The 21064-nt window shown below is 57.4% G+C and overlaps 3 protein-coding genes across 5 annotated transcripts in view; all 3 read right to left on the bottom strand.

Moving 5' to 3' along the window:
- Nucleotides 1–214: 214 nt before the first annotated feature.
- LOC136560893 (intestinal-type alkaline phosphatase-like) lies at nt 215–4218 on the bottom strand. Of its 2 annotated transcripts, XM_066556997.1 has the most exons (11): nt 3442–4218; nt 2789–2905; nt 2561–2676; nt 2172–2346; nt 1856–2028; nt 1630–1764; nt 1469–1541; nt 1253–1385; nt 968–1161; nt 735–845; nt 215–646 (listed from the first exon to the last, which is right to left on the bottom strand). In XM_066556997.1, the coding sequence occupies exons 1-11, from the start codon at nt 3503–3505 to the stop codon at nt 384–386; spliced, it is 1554 nt and encodes a 517-aa protein (XP_066413094.1). In that variant the 5' UTR covers nt 3506–4218; the 3' UTR covers nt 215–383. The 2 variants fall into 2 exon arrangements, with proteins under 2 accessions (XP_066413094.1, XP_066413093.1); XM_066556996.1 differs by lacking the exon at nt 3442–4218 and having other exon boundaries at nt 2789–2948.
- A 16-nt stretch (nt 4219–4234) lies between these two features.
- LOC136560855 (intestinal-type alkaline phosphatase-like) lies at nt 4235–6936 on the bottom strand. Its single transcript, XM_066556934.1, has 10 exons — nt 6759–6936; nt 6480–6595; nt 6231–6405; nt 5959–6131; nt 5754–5888; nt 5607–5676; nt 5356–5494; nt 5057–5265; nt 4798–4914; nt 4235–4521 (listed from the first exon to the last, which is right to left on the bottom strand). The coding sequence occupies exons 1-10, from the start codon at nt 6934–6936 to the stop codon at nt 4235–4237; spliced, it is 1599 nt and encodes a 532-aa protein (XP_066413031.1).
- A 1912-nt stretch (nt 6937–8848) lies between these two features.
- The window catches only part of DIS3L2 (DIS3 like 3'-5' exoribonuclease 2), a 180414-nt gene continuing 168198 nt past the window's right edge, over nt 8849–21064 (bottom strand). For both annotated transcript variants that reach the window (XM_066556844.1, XM_066556845.1), the window contains 7 exons: nt 18759–18942; nt 17518–17604; nt 13416–13563; nt 13186–13316; nt 12858–12962; nt 12097–12198; nt 8849–9388 (listed from right to left, as the gene is read on the bottom strand). In XM_066556844.1, coding sequence (XP_066412941.1) covers nt 9290–9388; nt 12097–12198; nt 12858–12962; nt 13186–13316; nt 13416–13563; nt 17518–17604; nt 18759–18942 — 856 coding nt within the window. In that variant the 3' untranslated portion in view covers nt 8849–9289. The remainder of the gene's footprint in view (nt 9389–12096; nt 12199–12857; nt 12963–13185; nt 13317–13415; nt 13564–17517; nt 17605–18758; nt 18943–21064) is intronic.

The following is a 21064-nucleotide window of genomic DNA, read 5'->3' as shown; positions in this document are numbered from 1 at the left end:
CACAGCGGTGCAGCTAGGCCGGGCAATGCCGGCCTGCTTGGGAGCGCAGGCACACGGACACTGCTGTATTTTCCGCTGCTGTTTCTGGTCAATAAAGCACTGGATATGCTGGGTGGCTGCCAGGGGCCATGGCCAGGGGATGGGAGCAGTGGGCAGCACCCCCTGCCCTGCCCACATGGCACAGGCACCCCCACTCCACGAACACGCCCGTCCCACCAGTGTCACACTGCGTGTTTATTTAACCCCCCAGTGCCCGGGACTCGGTGTCCCCATGGCTGCTGCATCCAGAGCAGGGATGCTTCAGAAAGCTCCCTGCAGGTGCCACACCATGGGGAGGGAGGGGAACGTGAGTGTGTCCCGTGGGGTGCCCTAGGGACACAGGATCAGTGGAAGAGGGGCAGAAGGAGGGCAGGCAGGAGCAGGGCGAGGGGGGTGCCGCGGATGCCAGGGCCAGAGCTCCGCTGGCGGCAGTCGGTGTAGGGCTCGATGCAGGCGGCGTAGGCCATGGCATGGGCTACATAGGTCTGCTCCTGCACCCCGTGGAAGAGGTGGGCCATGGGGCCCTTGGCCAGGATGGCCACGTCCTCACCACCATGGGTCTCTGAAGCCAGTGGCACAGCTGCCTGTGGCTGGTAATCGAAGTGCACTGTGGAGAGGAGAGAAGGAGGTGAGGTGGGGCAATGATGGCCCCCAGCCCCACACCACCACCCAAACCATGGCCTCTGTGTCCTCACTGGCTGTTTCTGGGTCCACATTGGGCCGGTCAGGGCCGGGGTATCCCGGCCCATTCCCATAGAGGATTGATGTGTAGTTCTTCCCGTCACTGGCTTTCGTAGGTGCGAGACCTGGAGAAGGCCCAATGGAGGAGAAGGATGAGGAGGATCAGCCAAGGAACACCCATATCATCCCTCAGCCACAGTCAGGGTGGCACAGGGCTGGCTGTACCCAGGACAGGGCAGAGCCCCACCGAAGATGGAGGAGCCGCGCAGGGTGTAGCCCCCGAAGGTGAAGACGTGTGAGTGGTCAGCGGTGATGACGGTGAGGGTGTCAGACTCGTCTGTCATGGTGCCCGCCCGCTCGATGGCGCAGTCAAACTCCACCGCCTCCGTCAGTGCCTTATGGGCTGCACCCTCATGGTGGCCGCGGTCGATTCTGCCACCTGCAGATGGACACCCATGGTGGGCTGGGGACCCCTACCCCCATCCTACAGCCCCCTCTCACTGGCCCTGGGGGCATGAGCCCCAACTTATCTTCCACAAAGAGGTAGAAGCCTTTGGGGTTCCTGCTCAGGACGGTGATGGCTGCCTCTGTCATCTCGCTGAGTGAGGGGTCCAGGGTGGTGTTACGCACCAGGTTGTACTTTGTGTCCACGGGTTCAAAGAGACCTGTGAGGGAATGTGTTGGGGACAGCATCAGTGGCTGAGTGTCCCAGCACCTCTTGGGTCCTGGCACAGGGGTCATTTGTTACCCATCAAATAATTCACGTTGGGGTTGGCAGCAGCTGCCAGCATCTCCGTCTTGTTCCAGACATAGCGGGCACCCTGTGGGCAAATCCCCAGGGGGGTGAGTGGGTTCCTGTCCCTGTGCCAGGGGCAGTGGGCAGAGGAGCGTCCCTGATGCGTCACGCACCGGCCGTGCCTCCAGCCACATGTTGATGAGGTTGTTGCCATCCTCGCGTATCCCATTCTGGTTGCTGTCGGCGGGGTACTCAGGGTCCGGCGTCCCCACGGGGGTCATGTATTTCCGACCACCACCCAGGATCACCTGCAGGGGACGAGGTGGACAAATGGTGTTAGTGGGGGTGCCCTGAGAGGGGTCTGTCACTGCAGCCTCTCCTCCCACGTGTGGCGCTCACGTTGATGTCGACGTTGTGGACCAGCTGCCAGGCGATGTCTTTGCAGCCCTGCTGCCGCGCCTCCTGGGGCATGCTGGCATCCGCGTACCACTCCCGGTTCACCACGTGAGCGTAGGTTCCCGAGGGTGATGCGTGCTGCACCCGCGTCGTGGTCACGATGCCCACTGCCTTCCCTGCCAAACCCCGCTCATCAGGTCCCACCAAGGACCCCAACAGGGTCCCCACCACCAAGTTATGGCATCCCCACTGTGGGGAAGCCATTGGTGTGGCACCCCTTGTTCCCCCACGCTCCCCTCAGCCCTGCATCCACCGTTACCAGCTCTGCGGGCTCGCTCCATCACTGAGATCACCTCGTTGCCAAACGTGGTGCTGCACTCCCCATACCGGGCGGCCGCGCTCACCCCTATGGTCTTGTAGTTGCCCTTCACCCCGCAGAGATAGGCTGTGGCTGTCCCTGCACTGTCAGGGACATGCCTGTCTACATTGTAGGTCTGCCAAGGATAGTGGGACTCAGGGCAGGGGTCTCCAGTGGGGTCTCCATGCAGCAACCCCTGCCACACTCCTTCTCTCATGTATGTTGTGTATGGGGAGGGACCCCATACACAACATACGTGCAGCTCTGGGCTGCCAGGGCTGCACATATGGGATAACCATGGCCCCATGCCCAGGATCGCCACGGCACCTTTCCAGCATGCTGGAATTTACCTTAGAAAGAGCCATGTAAGGGAAAGCATCCAGAGCAAGAGGGGTCTCAGGGCCGAGCTTCCCCTGCTGCTGCCCCTTAAGAATGCGGGTGGCTGTGATGGTGGGGACCCCGAATCCTGGGCAGAGAGAAGGTCCTGGTCACCCTCTGGACCAGGTGCCCTGCACACATCCCACTCAGCAGAGTACTGGCCATGTCAGCCTGCTTGCTGGGGTGCCAGCTGGACTCACCATCCCCAAGGAAAATGATGAGGTTTTTAGCTTCGTGTATCCTGGGCTGGATATTGAAGGAGGCTTTGATGGCTTCAGCTGCCTGCTTGTACCAGAAGGATGGATTCTCCTCCTCCGCTGGGACAGTGCAAACGCCCATCAGTCCCAGCACAACAGGACCTGCACCCCTGGGGCACCCCTGATGGGTACCCAGAGCCCAGGGATACTTGTTCCCTGCACACTCCCATGCTGGGGCCTCCTCTCACATGGACCAGGTGGTTTGGGGGCTGTTTGGGGTGGGGGGAGACTGTGCAGGCTTGCACTGACTGCCTGGTCCCAGGGCCCTGGGGCAGGGAACAAGGGGGGGACAGCAAAACCAGACATGATGGGGAGTTATCTGGTGAGTGGGACAGAGCCAAATCCATGGTAGGGAGCGGTGATAGAGGATACAGGCGCTTCCCCCAGACCAGCCCCCAGCACAGAAGCAAGTGAAAATCCGGGGGAAAAGTGGTGCCCGAGAAGGGCAGGGGTGACTAAGCCCCATGGATTCCTGTTCAGCTGGGCAGCCCCAGCTCCCCTCCCCAGGCCCTCCTTGTGGCCAGCCAGGCTGACAGCCTGCTTCCCTGGGCACCCACCACAGCCAGCCGGGCACCCTGCCCCGTCCTTGTCCCCACCTGGAATGACAGCGGTGCCGAACCCTGCGCAGAGGCAGAGGCTGAGGGATGCCAGGAGCTGCATGCTGTGATCTGACAGCCCAATGCTGCTGGCAGTGTCTGTAAATCCAGCAGCTGTGGGAGGGACTTTGGACAGGGATCAGCCCTAGCAGGGTGTGTGGAGGTGTGTGTCACCACATCTCTGCTGAGTGCAAAGGCCGCGGCCTGGGCTCGTGTCACCTCCTTGGCACAAGGCCCTGTGCCTGCTGGGCACACATGGGCTTGGGGCACAGACAGATGCAGGGACAAGAGGAAGTGCAGTGATAGCATTAAATCCTGCCCTGGGCACCCTGGCTGTGGTGCCAGGCAGGGCAATGCCCTGTCCCAGGCTGCCATGGGCAGCTCTGAGCTGGGATAAGGGTGGGTATGGGGAGCACCTGGGGTCACTCGTGCACCGAGCACCCTGCTCTCTTCCCAGGCTTTCATGGGCAATAAATCCATGGATGTGGACTAAAACTCTGCTCCTTGCTCAGCCCTTGATAGGAATGTACCAACCCTTGTGTACAGTGCTCCAACCAGGAAAAGCTGGGCAGGACATTGTCTCTCCTCACCCACATTTCATCACCTCCTGCACCCCAGTGCCTGCAGTGCTGGTCCCAGGGGAGAGCCAGGAGGCACAGCCAGCTGGGGAGGCAGGCACAGGGCAGCACCTCAGGAGGTGACAGCCACTGTGAGCCTTCACAGGACGGATGGAGACAACCTGTGTTTATTGCATCCCTTGGTCCTGCCCACAGTGGGACTCAGCCAGAGCCTCTCAGCCCCTGCCTGTGAGGGCAGCCATGCAGAGGGCCAGGAGGGCCAGCAGGGGCTGTGGGGAGCACCGTGGGCCATGGGAGGCCCTGCGGGCTGCCCTGCACCCGGGCTCTGTGGCATAGGGCTCGAGGCAGGCAGCGTAGGCCATGGCATGGGCGATGTAGTGCTGCTCCTGCACCCCGTGGAACAGGTGGGCCATGGGGCCCTGGGCCAGCACCACCACGTCTTCCCCACTGTGAGTCTCTGTCTCCAGGGGCACAGCTGCCTGCTGTCTGTAGTCCTTGTCCTCTGCAGGGGAGAGAGGAGAAATGAGGCTGGGGGTCTGGCTCACTGACATGTCACGGGGCTGGGGGACAGCTCCCACCACTCCTGCATCACTGGGATTTCTGCAGGGGGTGACTCCTGAGCCTCACAGTGGTACCAGGACCCGGTGTGCCATCCATGGCCATGCCAGTGGGATACTGTCCCCAGCCACTCTGTGCCTCCACCCAATCCCCAGTAGATTCACTGAGAATCTGTCCCCAGCCACCCCATGGGTCTGCCACATCCCCAGCAGACTGGTACCTGCAGCAGGGAGGCTGGCAGCTGGACGGGCCCCATCACGGATGCTGTAGCCAGGACCATTGCCATAGAGGATGCTGGTGTAGGCTCGCTTGTCCTTGGCTTTCCTGGGGGCCAGCCCTTGCATAGGAAAAGGCATTGTCACCCCCTGTCCCAGCTGGGTTCCCCTCCCCAGCTCCCTGCCTGGGCAAGCTCAGCCTCCCTTGGGAGCAACAGGGTGAGGTGGAAAGAGGGATGCTCACTGCCCCTCTCCAGGACCCACCAAAGATGGAGTTGCCCCGTGGTGTGCTGCCCCCAAAAGTGAAGACATGGGAGTGATCGGCCGTCACCACGGTCAGGGTGTCAGCAGGGGAAGTGAGCTCTCCTGCCCGTGCCACCGCCCGGTCCAGCATCACGGCCTCCATGAGCGCCTGCTTGGCTCGGCCACTGTGGTGGCCATGGTCGATTCTGCCACCTGCACGGGGAATGTGGCTGTCACCCTCTCCCTGGTCCCCTTGCATGGCCACCTACTCCCAGTTACATCCCACCTCAGCCCCAGCCACATTGCCCGCCTGGAGTTACTCATCTTCCACAAAGAGGAAGAAGCCCTTGGGGTTCCTGCGCAGGATGCGGATGGCCTTCTCCATCATCTCCACAATGGAGGGGTCTGTGGATGTGTTGCGGTTCAGCTCATACTTCATGTCCTTGGGCTCAAAGAGGCCTGGGGGAGGAGGGTGACGGGGTCCATGCTGGGGCTGCTTTGTGCCTCTGCTGGCATGTCCAGAGAGGGGAGGAGGAAGCATTGCCACTGGTGCAGCCAGTGATGCTCCTACCCATAAGGTGGCTCACAGAGTCATCTTTGACAGCATCCAGGCCCTTCTTGTCCCAGACATAGCGGGCACCCTGCCAGCGAGAGCAGAACCAGTGCCAATGACACACACCCTGTGCCCGGGTTCCCTCTCCTCTCCTCCACACACTACCTGCTTGGCCCTCAGCCACTCAGCAATCAAGTCCCGGCCGTCCTTCCTGGTGCCATTTTGGTCCGGGTCCTCTGGATACTCGGGGTCCGGAGTCTGCCTGGGGGTCATGTACATCCTCCCGCCGCCCAGGATCACCTGCCGGGGAGCTCAGCAGACCCTCCCAGTGTTCCACAGCCCCCCCTCCCGCTCCCGCTCCCCAGCTCACGTTGATGTCAGTGTTGTGCACCAGCTGGTAGGCGATGTCCTTGCAGCCTTCCTGCAGGGCCTCCTTGGGCATGTTGGCGTCAGCGTACCAGCTCCGGCTGGCTGAGTGCGCGTACGCTGCCCCGGGGGACGCGTGCTGCACCCGCGTGGTCGTCACGATGCCCACAGACTTGCCTGCAGCGTGGCCAAGGGTTTACAGGGAGCCCATCCAGCCCTGCATGGCACTGGATGGCTGTGCCTGGCTTTCCAACAGGGTTTCCTGCTGCCCCATACCCGCCAGCCTGGCCCGGTGCAAGACGGAGTCCACCTCGTTGCCAAAGGTGGTGTGGCATTTTCCATAGACGGCTGCCCCGCTCAGGCCCAGAGTCTTGGCGTTGGCCTTCACCCCACAGAGGTAGGCGGTGCCCGTGCCAGCGCTGTCGGGCACCTGCCGGTCGATGGTGTAGGTCTGGAAGCAAGATGGGTGCAGTGGGGTTTCAAGCAGGGGCAGCAGGAGTGTCCCCCCAGCCCTGCCCCACTCACCTTGGCCAGGGCCATGTGGGGAAAGGTCTCCATGGCCAAGACGCTCTCCTCGCCCGAGCCACCGGCCAGCTGCCCCTTGTAGATCCGAGCTGCTGACATGGTGGACAGCCCCATGCCTGTGGCCATATCTGAGTCACTGGGGGGCAGGGGGCCAGACCAGGGACAGCCCTGCCCTCCCCAGGCACTGCCCAAGGGCTCGCCCCAGCCCCATCTTCTCATCAGCCACATCCCCTGGCTGTTGGGGAGCTGCAGGGCCTGGCAGTGACCTGGGGCACTCACCGTCACCCATGAAGAGGATGATGTTTTTGGCCCGCTGTGCTGCAGGCTGCAAGGCCAGGGCCAACTCCAGCCTCCTCCTGGCACCTTTATTCCAGTAGCCCGGGGTCTTCTCAGCATCTGGAGGTGAGAGCAGAGCTGGGAGCCTCCAGGTGCACCCCTGGGGGTCCAGCATGCCCATCTCTACCCGAGGTGAATTTAGCTGCTATAAGCCCCCCCATGGAGGACCAGGAAGCCCCAGGAGATCAGCATGGTCTTTTTCAGATCAGCATTGCTCAGAAACCACCTGTAGAAGGGAAACTGAGGCACAGTTTGGCAGGGAAGTCCCCTGTACCTCTTGGCAGAGTGGATGAGGAGCCTGAGGATCAGCCACAGTGAGTGTGCAATGGCTGGGTAACCATGGCTGGCTGTGGCTATTGGGCCACTTTATCCAAAGTCAGGAATGGGGGTTGGGAGCAGCAGGGATGGGGTGGGGGGACAGGGCCTGCTCTGGGGGGAAGCTGAGACCAACCCATTCAAAGGTTGTGGTCTCAGAGCACCCTGAGGTGGCTGTGAGGGTTCCCATTTGCTGGCATCCCAAAGGGAGGTGACATGGTCCCTGGAGATCCCCAAAGAAGTGACACCAGCCCCAGCATCCCCCACCAGAGGGTCTTACCCCACTCTCCCACACGTCCCCTGTCACCAGAGGCTGCAGCGGTGAGCTGGGCGAGGAGGCAGAGGAACAGGCAGGTTCCAGAGGAAAGCGGCCGTGCCATGCTGCCCGCCCCGGCTCCTCCTGGAATGCTGCCTTAGTCCAGGCCCAGGGACAGCCCTTTATGGCTCTTCCCTGTCCCGTGAGACAGACGATGGGCTGATAACATTCACCGACTATCTCCCAGCCCTCCCAGGGCCCTCCCAATGCCACCGCCCCACCCTGGGGCCATCCCTGCCCCCACCAGCAAGGCAGGACCTCCAGCCTGAGGACCAAGGCACCTCTGGGCCCCAGCTCCCAATGGGGGTGACTGCCTGTGGGCTCCTGGGGAGTGGGAGGGAGAGCACAGGGCAAAGGGCTGTTTTTGCAGACAGGCTGAGCTGGGCTAGGCTGGATTTGCCTGGTTTCTCCTGAGACAAACCCGAGGAGGGGGACACTGGGCTGAGGGGTAGGGAGTGGACATATTGGCTTTGGTGTCAGTGTCCTCTGGTCCTCGATCCCAGCAGAGTCACACGCTGCCTACCAGCTCTTGGGACAGCTGGTGCCTGACATGCTGGGTGCCCTGGGGCAGCCCATGCCAGCACACTGCACAGCAGGGTACCTGCTGTGGGCAGGAACAGCCCCTGTCACCAGCATCAGGCGACATCCACCCGTGATTGCACCAGGCCATCCGGAAGGACTCTGCATGAGCACAAGTCCTGGGGACTACAGGTGTCATTGATGGCTTCACCAGCTCCTAGGAAGTGTGCTGTGCCCAGCCCTGATTCCCCATCCTGACCCAGGTAGTTGAGGTTTGGCCAGCTCCTGGCTCCTGCAGATGGATCATGTGCTGGTGCTGGCCATGGCTGTCATCACTGATGGGGCAGAGGGATGCAGGGCTCCCTTCCTGCCTGGCACAATGGATCCATTCCTTCTTGCCAGATGTCAATCCCTTCACCAGCCACTGCTTGTGATGATGTGAAGGCTGCCAGAGCAGCCCACGCCCCCAACACATCCTCAGAGTGTGGGTGGGGGACATGGGGACAGAGAGCAGGCAGAGGTGGCTGGAGATAGCAGAGGTCAGTTGGTCAGTGAGGCACTGGATGCAAGGACATGGTGCCACAGGGTCCCTGAGCAGGGTTAGGCTGGAGGCCAAGGTGTGAGGGACTGGAGCAGACACACAGGGACTCCTGGTGAAGTCAGAGGAACTGAGGGAATACCTGCAGGATCAGGAGCTGGGAACACCTGCCCTGATCTCACATCTTCTGGCCAAGCATATCTGAGGCTGGGTCAGGCAGTGAGGCCAAATTCCATAATGCCTGGGAAGTGGCAGGCATGGGAAGGCAGGGGGCTGCCCAGAGGTGAATTACTGCTGGGAAGATGGAGGGCACAAAATAAAACCTGCACGAGCTCCACACACAGCTGCTGACCCGGCTTTTATTACATGACACACAACCCTGCAAGAAACCCTCCTGCACGGCCCCATGGCTGCATCCCACTGTGTCCACATCCCACCTGGGATGGTGGAGCCAGCCCCTCTCTGCTCCTGGGTACACATATCCCCTCTCTCAGCCCTCACCATGGGCACTGAAGCTGCAGATGGACACCACTGCCTTAAAAAAAAACATTAAGAAAGCATCATGCTAAAAATACCCAAGAGTAGAAATGTTCTGCCTGGGGCAGGCTCAAGCCCTGAGCCCTGCTCCCAGGCGGAGTTAAAATCCAAACCAGAAATAAAACCACAATGGTTTTAAAACTCAAAACCCCAAGTCTTTGTGGGTCCCTTCTGTCTCCAGCAGGTGCCGGAGCGGGGCCTGGGACGTGAGGGAGCATCAGCAGTGGGGAGCACACAGAGCCAGGGCTCTCACTTGTCCAAGCTTGGCCTCTTGAGCAGGGCACTGTACTTGAGGGGGCCACCATCTGCCGTCAGCACCACCTCCACCAGTGTGAAAATGGTGATCACCTTCATCAAGGGAGAGAAAGAGAGAAAAGAGGGTTTTCAGGCAGCTTGGAAACACACCAAGAGTTGCTTAAAGCTGCGTTGGCTTTTGCTGCCTCCAGCAGTGCACCCATGAGGAACCAAGGAATAGGGCAGGATGGATTCAGACAGCTTTGCTGGAGTCCAGGGTGCTCCTAGGGCTGGAGGCAGGATCCTCAAGGGCAAACCCACGAACTCTGACACCAACCAGGGCATCCAAACCAACCTGAATGAGCCTCCCAAAACATCCTCACATATCCCAGCCTGATAATGCCCCACTCTTGCTCTCCACACAGTCTGGGAAGAATTGTGGGCGTTTGTGCCCTTGGCTTTGGGTCCCAATCTCCCCTCAAGGCCACCCGTGCCTTTCCTCTCCAGCCACAGAATCACATCATCCCTAAATGGAGCTTGGCCAAGAGCCAAGCTGAGCTGTGGTGAGAAGGGTTTCCACATGACGTTGAGCATTTCATCAGCATCCCACAAGGAGGGAACAATGTGCCTGTGCTCCCACAGGGAGAGGAGACCCAGGAAGGGAGCACAATAGATAAGGGAGATGCAAGGGAACGAAGACCCCAGAAAATCAATCCCTCCTGTTCAGGAACTGCACTGCTGCTGCCATCTCCCTGCTCCTCCGACCCCAGCTCTTGCTGTGATTGATGGATTAGAAGTGGAAAGTATTGATCTGGTCTGTCCTTGACGCACGTTAAGGAGCTGGCTGGGACATTGGGAAGGGCTGTCCTGGGGTCATGCACAGGCATTTGGGGACTTTGCTTGCTGGAGCCTGTTCCCTGTGCTGTATCAGGGCTCACTGGGGCCATCTGCTCAGGGCTGGCCCCACCAGAAGCAGGCTCAGAGCTACTGGTGTAACCTTGTCCAACCCTTCCCAGCTCATCCAGCGCCAGCTGCTCCAGATTAATCATTCAGAACAAGAAAATCTCATTGAGAGTTAAATGTACCAAAGTGGCCAGTGAGGAGCAACCTGCAGGAAAATCCTATCACAACTGGCTGCCAGAGAGCTGTGAGTTACTGAGCATCAGCTCCTGCCTGCCCCAGCTAGCTGCAGTGCAGGGGGTGGTGCTCAGGGGAAAGCCCCCCACATATGTGGGAGTCAAAGGGGGAGAATCAGGATCCTCCCTTGCAATCCTGCCTTATCCCTTTGCTGAACTGCTGTGAAACAGCACAATTTCACATCAAATCCTCTGAGTCTTAGATCCACTTCTTACTCCACCCCTGAGTGATGTCTACTGAGGACCTGGTCATCTCCTGGAGATCAGAGAGAAATGGGAGCAACATCTGCCCTCTATGGCAGGGCCAAACAACAGCCCAGACCCCAGCACACCTCCTCACTAACAGCCTTCCCTGATGCTCCCATTGCCTGGCCAGGCTCAGCTAAACCAGGAAGCAGAGACCAAGGGCTGGGGCCAGCTGGGGTGCTGTGGGTGTCCAGGTGACATCTACCACAGTTCAGCATGGCTCACAGGAATCCCAGGGCTCATCCCATAAACTCAAGGATATGCTGGCTTGGAGGATAGCTCAGAGTCTGATCCCATGGGAGAGCTCCAGTGTTTTCTTAGGAGGTGTGGAAGGTTTGTGGAGGAGTTTCCTCTACCAACTGTTTTCTTAACCAAAATGGGCCCTGCTCACGCTGGGGCATCATTTTTCATCAATTCCCTGCTAGGGTGTAAGTGATGCCTGCTCCTGTAGGAAAGGGGGAACTGAGGCCACTCCAGGCTGCATCCACAGGGCTTCTCTGAGCCAAGCTGAGAGAGGAAAGCTCAGCTTCAAAGGGAGGAAGGCCTGCAGAAATGTTTGCAGAGCCAGATCCAGCTCTGATCACAACATCCACCCTGGGAAGGGAAGGACTCTCCAGCACATGCATCACCCCAGCTGGGAGAGTCAGCTCACTCTGTGTCAGGAAACCTGAGTGGGCAAGGATGGGATGTGCTGGGCTTGGATAGAACTGGGGCTCAAGCGCAGAGCCCCTGGAGCGGTGCAGGGAGAGGCTGGGATTTAGCCCTTCAGGCAGAGATAGCAGCAGTCACAGCTGGGGTTTTACAGCCATGCCAGACAAAAGCTGGCAAAGAAGCACCACTTAATCAAGCCAGACAAATGTGATTGCTCCCTTTGATTGAGTTACCAAGTTAATAGATGACAGGGACACAAGAGAGAGATTTCTAGATGCTGTTAAGCCATTTGAGACTGCATCTCAGGAAGTCTGATTTTAAAAATTTCTCCTAAATGAGGCTCAACCCTGTCACAGAGATGGAAACCCCGAGAAAAAGCCATGTCAGGGGCAAAGAGTGCCAGGATGGGGGAAGGGTCTAGACAAGAGCTGCCTTAAGCCTGATCTTACTTAACATCTTAATTGATGATCTGGAAGGAGGAAGTAAACAGCATGTTAATTCAATTCCTGGAAAAACCTGAACTGGGAGGCAGAGCACACAGCAGGCAGGGCAAAGACTGAAGGCTGTGGAGGGGTCAGATTGTGAGGGCAGTGATGGGACTGGATTGGGTAGCAGAGGAGGCTGAGGTTGAAGCTGAGCTCACTGGGAAAGGGACACAGATAGCAGGACCTGACCCCCTGCAAGGCAAGTCCTGCCTCCCAGACCTGTCCCTGCAGACATCACAGCATCCACATGTTGCCCACAGCCTCCATGGTGTTGTGAGCCTGTCCCATGCTGTGGAGGTCTTACCTGGGGCACAGATTCCTCCTCCAGCTCCTCTGGTTCCCACAGGAGTGTCAGCTCTGGCTTCTTCCCTGCCTTCTGGAAGTGGAAGTCCACCAAGGGCAGCGCCTGCGGGCAGGGAGGGTGTTGGGAATGTGCTCCCCCAGCTCTCCTCCACCTCCCCTGTGGATGGGGCTGAGGCTGCTCCTGCCCAGCACAGCCCAGCTGCCTCTGCAGCTCTTCAACAACTGGGATGCAGCAGCCTGTGAGCCTGAGCCTAGCACGTAAATCAGGGGCTGCTGCCATACACCACCAGCCCATATATCATGCTCTATGTCCTGTTTAAAGATGTCATTGCCAGACATATAACCAGGTTATTAAGAGAGGATGCTGTCACCAAGTGCAGGTGCTGGCCCACAGCGCTGCTGTCACAGCCCCAGATAAAAGATCTGATTAAATGAAATGAAAACCAGCCTTGCTCCTTGTCCTCGCTTCAGATGTATGATTATCTCTGTTCCCCTGAATCTGGCTTTATTCCCTTTTACCCAGCATGTCACAGGGAGAAACTGGGCTGATCCACACCCCCAGTCCCTCGTGCCTGCCTGGGCTGAGGGATGGAAGGCAAACTCCAGGAAGGTTCCCTCCCCTCTGGCTGGCCCAGCTCAGGCACAGCTCTGCCTGTTGCAGGGCTGGCACAAAAGGGCACCAGGACAGCCACTGCCTGCAGTGATGCCAGGCTGCTCTGGCAAGGCAGTGTTGGCACTGTCTCACATTGGTGAGGTACTTACATTGCAGTAGATGCGCTTCTGGACTCCAAACTTCAGCACCAGGACATCAAAGGCCTTGCTCAGGACACCCATTACCATGGCTTCTGACTCCAGAGGACCACATTCCTGTCAAGAGACAGGGCTGTCACTACACATCAGATCTCATTCAGAAATCCCCAAGACAGTGTTTCAAGGTCCTGGAATCCAGCAGTGGTGGCTGCTGAGTGTGTCCTCTCACTGTTTGCTTTTCCTAAAGCCAAGTGGGCAGACACAGCCCCCTGCCCATGTAGGCTGGGCCTTCACAGGGAAATCCAGAGATGCCTTGGGAGAAAAGAGCCTTGGGTCTTACCCTGACAAAGACAGAGAAGAAGAGGTCAGTGCTGAGCTCCTGCACCCTCTTGGAAGCCATCTTCCGGTCATTGCAGTGATCGGCCTGTTTCTGGATGGCCTCTTTCTCCATTGTGATGGGGGATCTGGCACCTGCAAAGGGGACAAGTGACAATACCATGCCCATGCTCCCTCCTGCTCCAGAGCCATGCCATGGCCCCTGTCCCAGCCCGTGCAGGGGAGCAGACGCACCGAGCGAGGCGGAGAGCAGGCGGTGCACGACGATGTCAGCGTAGCGGCGGATGGGGGACGTGAAGTGGGTGTAGAACGGCACGTTCAGGGCGTAGTGGTGAAAGAGGCTCTCATCATGCAGGACGCCGGTGCAGAAGTAGAGAGCCATCTGAAAGGGGGAGAAACCAGGCAAGGGTGTGAGCAAGGGTGGTGCCGTGAGGCTGGAGGGGTCTGGCTCTGTGAGACACAGTGCCAGCAGCCAGTGCCCCTCCTGAAGACATCCTGTCTGCTGGTGGTTCTTCACCTGCTGCTCAGCTTGGGCTGCACAGGCACTGCAGAAACTGAGCACAGAATAAAAGGGGCAAAGCTGAGAGCTGCTGGCTGTCAGCTGTCCCTGCCTGGCCCCAAGGACTGCATCAATTTTCACATCACCCATGGGTCTAAGCAGCTTCCTGCTTCTGCTCAGGCCCTGGGGCTCATTTGCCTTCCTCTCATCTTCCAGGGGAGAGCTCAGCTTGTTCTGTGCCCACATCAGATGCTCTTTGGTTCTGGGTCTGGCTGCAGGCTTTACACACACACACTGTGCATGCTTGGAGAGCACTGGGGGCAGGTATGAGTAGCTTCCAAGGAGGAGAGAGAGCCCTGCTGTTATCCCTGCTGCTCCACCGCACCATGGCAGCTGGGGAGCTGAGCAGCTGAACCGCCCATCTAAACCAACACCAGGGCAACAGCAGCACCACTGCTCAGCAGCCTCTTCAGCAGGAACCGCTCCTGTGTCACCCCTGTTATCCCACAGGTTACAGCTTTTATTTTTACATCTGCAAAACACCAGCTCTTGGGGCTGGGAAAACACTGGGGGCTGGGCACAGGCAGGGAGGGGAGGCTGTGCAGGTCAGGGGGGTGGCGGCAGGGTCACGGCACAGTGGCGATTGAATGAACTCATTTAAAAATAAGAGCAAGTGATTTAAAAAAAACAGGAGTAGCCAGCTCTGATTACAGAGCCGTCCTGGGATCCTTGGTTTGGGCAGCTGTATCCTCTGCTCTCCAGGCCAGTGGCGCAGCCAGCTCCTGCTGAGCAGCAACGCACTGATCCGGGCAAGTAAATAGAGCAGGTTAAAAAAAGCAGCATCAGTCCCAGCCTTATTATGAGACCCAAGAGCTGGGATAGGAGCTGTGGTGGCTGCCAATTTCCACAACCCAGAATTAAATTGTTTCTGATGGACTCCACAAAGTATGGTCTCCACTCAATTAGCTCAGCTCCCACAGAATGAAGCTGGGCAGGGAGACACACCGAGCTCCAGAGGCTGCTGTGGGGGGGGATGAGTGCCCTTGTGCTGACAGGCAGCACAGAATCACAGGGAGCTTCCAGCCACTTGTGCCAGGCTTCTGGGCAGAAGGCAGGAAGGTCCCTACAAAGCCAGGCAGGCAGAAAGCAGAGCACCAGTCAAAATCCCTGCTCTGAGAAAGACAGTGGGAAGGGCCCATCCCTGCCCTATGCCCAGCAGTGTTTCGAGTTATACCCCATCTTGTTTAAAGTTAGAAAAGATGCTGAAGGTCCTGTGCTGCTTGCTGTTTTCTGGGGCACTTTGTCTTCATTGATATACTGGCCACTGTGGGGTCCAGCACCATTTTGGACACCTTTTTGGCAGCCCATGGCTCTCACTGACATCTGCAGCAGCTTGAGTGTCCCAGCAAAAATACTGCCCTAGGCCATGGAAGGGCTGCAGCCTGCAGGGAGCCCAGTCCAGTGTGTATCTGACACCCATCCTCACCACTGCGACAGCACAACCCAGTGACATCAGCCTGGCATGAAGCAGATGTTTTCTCATTAACAGATTTGACTCACAAGAGGTCTCAAATCCCCACAGTTTGCTGCAATCTCTGGAGAACTGCAAGGAGCCTGGAAATAAATCAGCCCCAGCCAACCAGGGGCAGCTTTGCTTTCACGGACAGATTGAATCCCCGAGTGACTGAGCCCCTGAAAAATGGTGTGTCACTGCTCCTTCATCTGTTACAGGGCTCCTGGCATGCCAATCCAGGCCTTCCCTCAGGCACACACATTACCAGTTGCTTCCCATCTCCCTCCTCCTCCCAGAGGCTGATGTCTTGACCACCAGCACACAGTGAAGAGGGAAGACACAGGCTTGGCACAACCAGGGGTTAAACCCGTGGACAGGTTGTTTAGGCTGATTTAGCTGCAGCCTTGTCCCTGAAGCATCAGCTTTATCACTGGGAGCTGTGACATGTGCAGGGACACAGGTGACTCCTCGGTGCCCCGACCAGACGGTCTCGCTGCACCATCTGCCAGAGCAATGACCCAGCCCTCACCACCAGCCTGGGCCCCTCAGTGGCTGTGCTCTGCAGCTGCCAACACTCAAATCTGTCCTCTCCCCCATGAGGGACCATGACATCTAGCAGGATGGGGCTGGTTCTTCCATCTGCTCTCATGCTGGTGGCAGACAGCAAAAAAATCACTCCTCTCAGGGAAAGCTCCTTCCTCCTGAAAGCTGTCTGCCCCTTTCCAAGTGTTTTGCCTATCATGGGAGTGTGCCAGGCAGCAGGTTTGCCACGTATGGGTGGACTGCACAGCACACCTGAACACACAGACACCTTTGTCTTCTGATGATGGAACAAGACTAATTCCTGCCAAAATCATGTCTCATGGAATATCTCCTTTAAAAGTGCTTCTTTCTCTGTCTGGTATCTACTCTGCAGAAGACTTCATCCCCAAAACCTTGATAGCTCTTTCATGTAATGAAATCTAACATATTCACAAGGCTAAATCTTAATGAGAGCCACTGTGTGGTATCTGAAAGTACTCCCACCACTTCTCCAACCACAGTCTCAGGACACCACAATGGCAAGATCTCAGCAAGTCCATGGGTCCCCAAAAGCCCATCTCCTCCTTGGTGCCACTGCAGAACTTTCTCCTTGCTCATCCATCCTGGCCAGCAGCCAGGCTTGCTCCATGTGCTGCTACTGGCAAAGCCCAGGCTTGTGCCACAGTCAGCAAGACCAGAGAGGGAATCAAAGGAACTCATGTCACCAGTGCACCTTCCACCAGAAAAGGAGGATGTGACAGAAGGGACCAGGATAACCCAAAGCAGGATACAGGATCTGGGACAACACATCCAGCTCCAGAGGACACTTCCTGCTCTTTACAAAGCAGCCGTCCTGAGCTGGACACATGTGAGAGGAAGATTTATTAAACAGCCTCATAGCCCAGCACCATTTGCAAACAAGCAATAAGTCCCGGAAACACAGCAGGACTTCAGGCACTGCTAATGAGTAAATGAAGCAAATAAGCTAATTACAAGAGTGACAGTCAAATGAGTGATGTTGGGAAGATGATTCATTCCTGCAGTGATAAGCAGGCCACAGCAGAGAGATCATTTCAGGAACGTGCTCCTTCCCCCATGGGGTAGGACTTTCCTCAGAAGAGGTTGTGCCGTGCCCAGCTGCAAATGCAGCTGATGCCCCACAAAAACTTTTCATGATGGTGATAAACACCCAACTAAGTGTGCTGAGCTACAGATGCACCAAACATGACAACTGGTGTGTGCAGCACAAGCCTCCATTTTAGAGACTGTCAAAGAAAGCCACCTGGGCTGGAGGGAGACTGAAGGGTTTCCAGAACTTTCCTTCTTCCAAGAGCAGGTACCAGACTGTGCCTATGGCCAGCTGCACACCCCTACTCTTAACTCCTTCTTTGGACTAGTTGGAATACCATGATGTGAAGAAATGACACAAACATGAACCATGGAGCCCACCCCAGCTGTTCACAGGGCTGGGTCCTTGTGAGTCTCCTAACAGCCATCATGCAAATTCAAGGGTGAAATATCCCAACCAGTAATAACAGGAACACTGTGGGCAGTGAGGAAAGACTCAGCCTGACCTTGTCATCCAGTGAAGCTTTGTTGCTCCAGTGCCTCCAGTGCCAGCTGCACAGGGCTGGAGGCACTGGAGGAAGCTGCTGGCAGCCCTGGAACACCACATTCAGTATTCATTCACTCCCTCTGTGTGCAACAACCACCCTGATAACTCAGAAGGGACGAGGACTGAAGATAAAGCCACAGCAGAAAGCTACAAGCAGACATGCCCAACAGCACAACATTGTTCTCACCTGCATGGGCCTGGAGAACATGTAGGTCAGCACTTCTTTCCTTGCTCTGGAATATTTGTCAGCACCAAATGTTTCACTTAAGCTTTTCTGGAGGAGAAAAGAGAGAGCATTCAGTGTTGGCATGTTATGGTGATAATGGGACCCAAGCAGACCTTACTGATGCTAACAGCAGCCTGTCAAAGTCAAATTCCCCTTCCTGAAAATCCCCTTGTAAGCCAAAAGGTGCACATGAAATTGGGCTTTGCTGTGGTCCCAGCAGCCCCAGTAGGACACAGTCCTGAGCACTGGTTCTCCTCCTGGGGTCAGTGGCAGGGAGCAGCAGGGCATGGGGACTGCTAGCTCTGCCCCCAGTTGTGCAGTGTGACAGAGAGGAAGCAAACCCTCTCCTGACTGGTGCCTGGCTCCCATCCAGCTGCTGAGAACTTCAGCACAGGGACTAATGGGACTCTGGGGAGACATGGATATGGGAGGTCACTGCCTGGGGGTAGCAGTGAGGAAGGGCTGGAGGGTTCAAAGTGCAGGAGAGGAGCTGAGTGAGCAGCCTTGCCTCTGCTGATATAGGCTGGGCACAGCCAGCAAGCAGGGAAAGCAGACCCAGCTGCTGGAGGGGCGTGCAGGAGCCAGCGGGGATGGGATTAACGGAGGATTATCCACAGTCCAGTTGCGGTGAGTAAAGAAAGTCCTGGAAGCTGCGCGGTGCTGTTCAGCTGGAGTTCAGCCTCAGGACATGCTCAGCACAGGAGTGGTTGGACATTTCTTGTGCTGGCTGCATCTGACCTTTCCCAGCACTGCTCTCTAGTCCTTCCCAGTCACCCCACTGCCCACCCTGCTCTCCCTGAGATCTGCACCAGCCCAGACAGAAACAGCCCCATGAAGAGCTACTTTCCTTGTGCTATGGAGCTAATTCCCTGCTCAGAGAAGGAAATCTGGGTGTCCCGGTGAGTGCTCCTGCACTGAAACATCCTATCCATTGCAGGGAGGGCAGTGCAGGGGTCACTTGCAAGGTCCTTCCTACCCTGCTCTAATCTCTGTGCACAACATGGCTGACCCGGCCAGGCTGGGCCACCCCTGCCCAGTGCTAATGGGATCAACAGTGAGTGAGGGAGGTGTTTTGTTTTGGCATGGCATAGTTGTTAGCTGTGCTTGGGCAGAGATGGCCAGGGAATAAAGCACATGCTGCCATGAGCATGCCATCACGTAGCTGCCCACCCTTGTCCCCACAGCCCTGCCAGGCCACTCACATGCAGGGTCCCCGCACTGCTGAAGTCGATGTCGAGGCCGACTTGGTTGCAAAAGTCCATGAGGTCTTTCAGCAGCTTGGTTTGGGGCGGGGGGTGGCAGCGTAGGAAGGCCTGCTCGGGGAAGGAGCGGTAAATCTGATGGGCCACAGCCATGTTTGCCAGCAGCATGAACTCTTCCACCAGCCTGCGGCACGAGAAAAACAACCCCAGGCCCAGGTTAGACAGGGGAGGCCCCCGGGAAGCCAAGCCAGTCCACAGTGATGGGAACTAATATGACACAAGGGGACAGGGGAGCAGCTTGTAGTTGCTGACATAAGCACAGATTAGCTGTGAGACTGCAGCAAATCCCCCCAAATTCTCACTTTCTAGCAGAGGTTTCCCCAGGGACTCAGAGTAAGCTGTCCTGCTGGCGCAGACAAGCAGAAGTCAGTGATAAATTGACAGCTTAAATTAGGATAAAATAATCTCCCTTTAGGTCATTTTATCTCCTGAAACGCTTGACAAGCAAAACAAACGCCGTGTGAGAGATAGCACAGAAAACAAACACGCATCTCTGTCTTCCTGGGCCAGAGCAAACAGCGCCTCGCTCGCTCCCCCATCCCCAGCTCGACATGTGTGGCCAGGCCCAGGCACTGAGCCCTGCCCCACGCCAGGCTCCCACCCACAGCACAGCAGTGTCCCCAGGCAGGACGAGACACCAGCACTGCTCCAGCAGGGCTGCCTTTGGCATCCAGGGACTCCACAGGTTCCTCCATACAATCTCCAGAGAGCTGGGGTATTCCAGGCTGGGGTGAGCCCCTCACTTTCCATCTCTGAAGGTACATGCATTGAATGGAAACCTCTGGGGTTGCACAGTGCTCAGGAAAGCAATCCCAGCACTAAAGATCATCTTTGGCGTGTGTATGGGCTGTGCTACCAGCGGCAGGGCTGTGCCACGGGGGACTTGTTTAACTGGGCTTGATAAGCCAGAGATGTGCTTAACTGGGCTTCCTGCTATTTCCTGCATGTATTCCCAGGGCTCCTAACTGCTGCTAATTGCCAAAAAAGATAATAGATTTACAGAAGTAACCTCATCCTCCCAGCAATGCCTGAGTGAGCTATTGCTGATTGTGCCAGCTCAGCCTCGTTGCTCCTGCAGGCAAAGCAGTGATTTTGCAGGGCTGGCTGGGGGACCAGGGCTGCAGCTGGTGTTCCTGCAGCTCCCAACCCTGGCCATTGCTGGGGAGACTGCCCAGGTGAGATGTACAGTGTGCTGCACTCCTGGGGTACTCCTACAGCAGTCATACCTTCTCAGCCTGGGAGTACTTGCCAAAAACTAGAAAGAGAAAGGAAATAAAGGCAAGCCCGGAGGAGAAATAAGCACCTGAGAGTGATCATCAGCAGTAGAAATATTAGTCTTTAATGGGAAGGAGCTCCCTTATTAAGAGCCCTGTGGATTCTCACAGAGGGTTTTGTGCCAGAGGTCAACACTTCAGGCCCCACAGGGAGGGCAGGAGGGACATCCTGGCCTAGGGGCAGTGTGGGCAGGGCAGGGCAGGACGGTCTAAATGGGAATGGGCTGCCTGCCCTGTCCCCTGGAACACCGGCCCATGGGGACATGCTGCCAAAGGCCAAGGGCTGGGTCGCAGGTGGGCAATGCTGAGCAGGATCAGGACAACTCCTGAGGGGCCACTTCCAAGGGGGCTGAGCCAGGCTGTTGCTGTTCCTGTGCAGCAGAACCGGCAGATGGCAACCTCGGTCCCTCTATGGCCACCGGCTCCAGGGGGTCCGGGACAGTGTGGGACAGCATGGCCCGGGGGCACTGGGCACCCTGGCCGCAGGACAGCCAGTGGCAGGCAGTGGGTCATGGCATGGCCATCCCCATCTCCTGAGAGTAGGGGACACCGAGCAGCACGTGGGGAGCATGGCCTGAGGACAGGTGTGAGGCTGTGCCAGCCCATGCTCACACCTGGGAAGCCCTTTCTGCCCGAGCCAGGTCACAGTGAGGCACAGAAAACGGGGCAGACTGCAACAGGCTGCACCTCTCCTTCCCATGGGCTTTGGTGCAAGCAAAGAGGGAGGCATTTCCAGCATCAGCCTCAGCTACACAGATGCACACTTGGGCAAAGGTTGGCCATGGAGTCCCCCTGCATCTCCCTTGAACTGCGGCCTCTACGGAAGGAGATGCAAGCCCATTTTTAAGGACAAAGCAAAAAACACCTGTGAACAAAATCTCCTCCTTGTCACAGGCAACGTGCTCATTGCATGTCCCAGAGAAGAACACTGTGAGCAAATGCTGCAGCAGACCCTGGTGTGTCTGTTCCTGA

Source organism: Molothrus aeneus, chromosome 10, assembly GCF_037042795.1.
Source record: "Molothrus aeneus isolate 106 chromosome 10, BPBGC_Maene_1.0, whole genome shotgun sequence".
NCBI lineage: Eukaryota > Metazoa > Chordata > Aves > Passeriformes > Icteridae > Molothrus > Molothrus aeneus.
Note: the sequence above shows the minus strand (reverse complement) of the source record. Positions and strands in the feature narration are given on the sequence as shown.

Bases quoted from the DNA above. Each gene is read 5' to 3' on its own strand.
- LOC136560893 (XM_066556997.1), bottom strand. From the start codon at position 3,505: ATGCAGCTCCTGGCATCCCTCAGCCTCTGCCTCTGCGCAGGGTTCGGC. The intron at 2,347-2,560 runs GTAAATTCCAGC...TATCCTTGGCAG, and splicing joins CTTACATGGCTCTTTCTAAG to ACCTACAATGTAGACAGGCA. The intron at 846-967 runs GTGGGGCTCTGC...GGCCTTCTCCAG, and splicing joins GCGCGGCTCCTCCATCTTCG to GTCTCGCACCTACGAAAGCC.
- LOC136560855 (XM_066556934.1), bottom strand. From the start codon at position 6,936: ATGGGCATGCTGGACCCCCAGGGGTGCACCTGGAGGCTCCCAGCTCTG. The intron at 5,677-5,753 runs GTAGTGTGTGGA...TCTCGCTGGCAG, and splicing joins AGTGGCTGAGGGCCAAGCAG to GGTGCCCGCTATGTCTGGGA. The intron at 4,522-4,797 runs GTACCAGTCTGC...TCTCCCCTGCAG, and splicing joins TGCCAGCCTCCCTGCTGCAG to AGGACAAGGACTACAGACAG.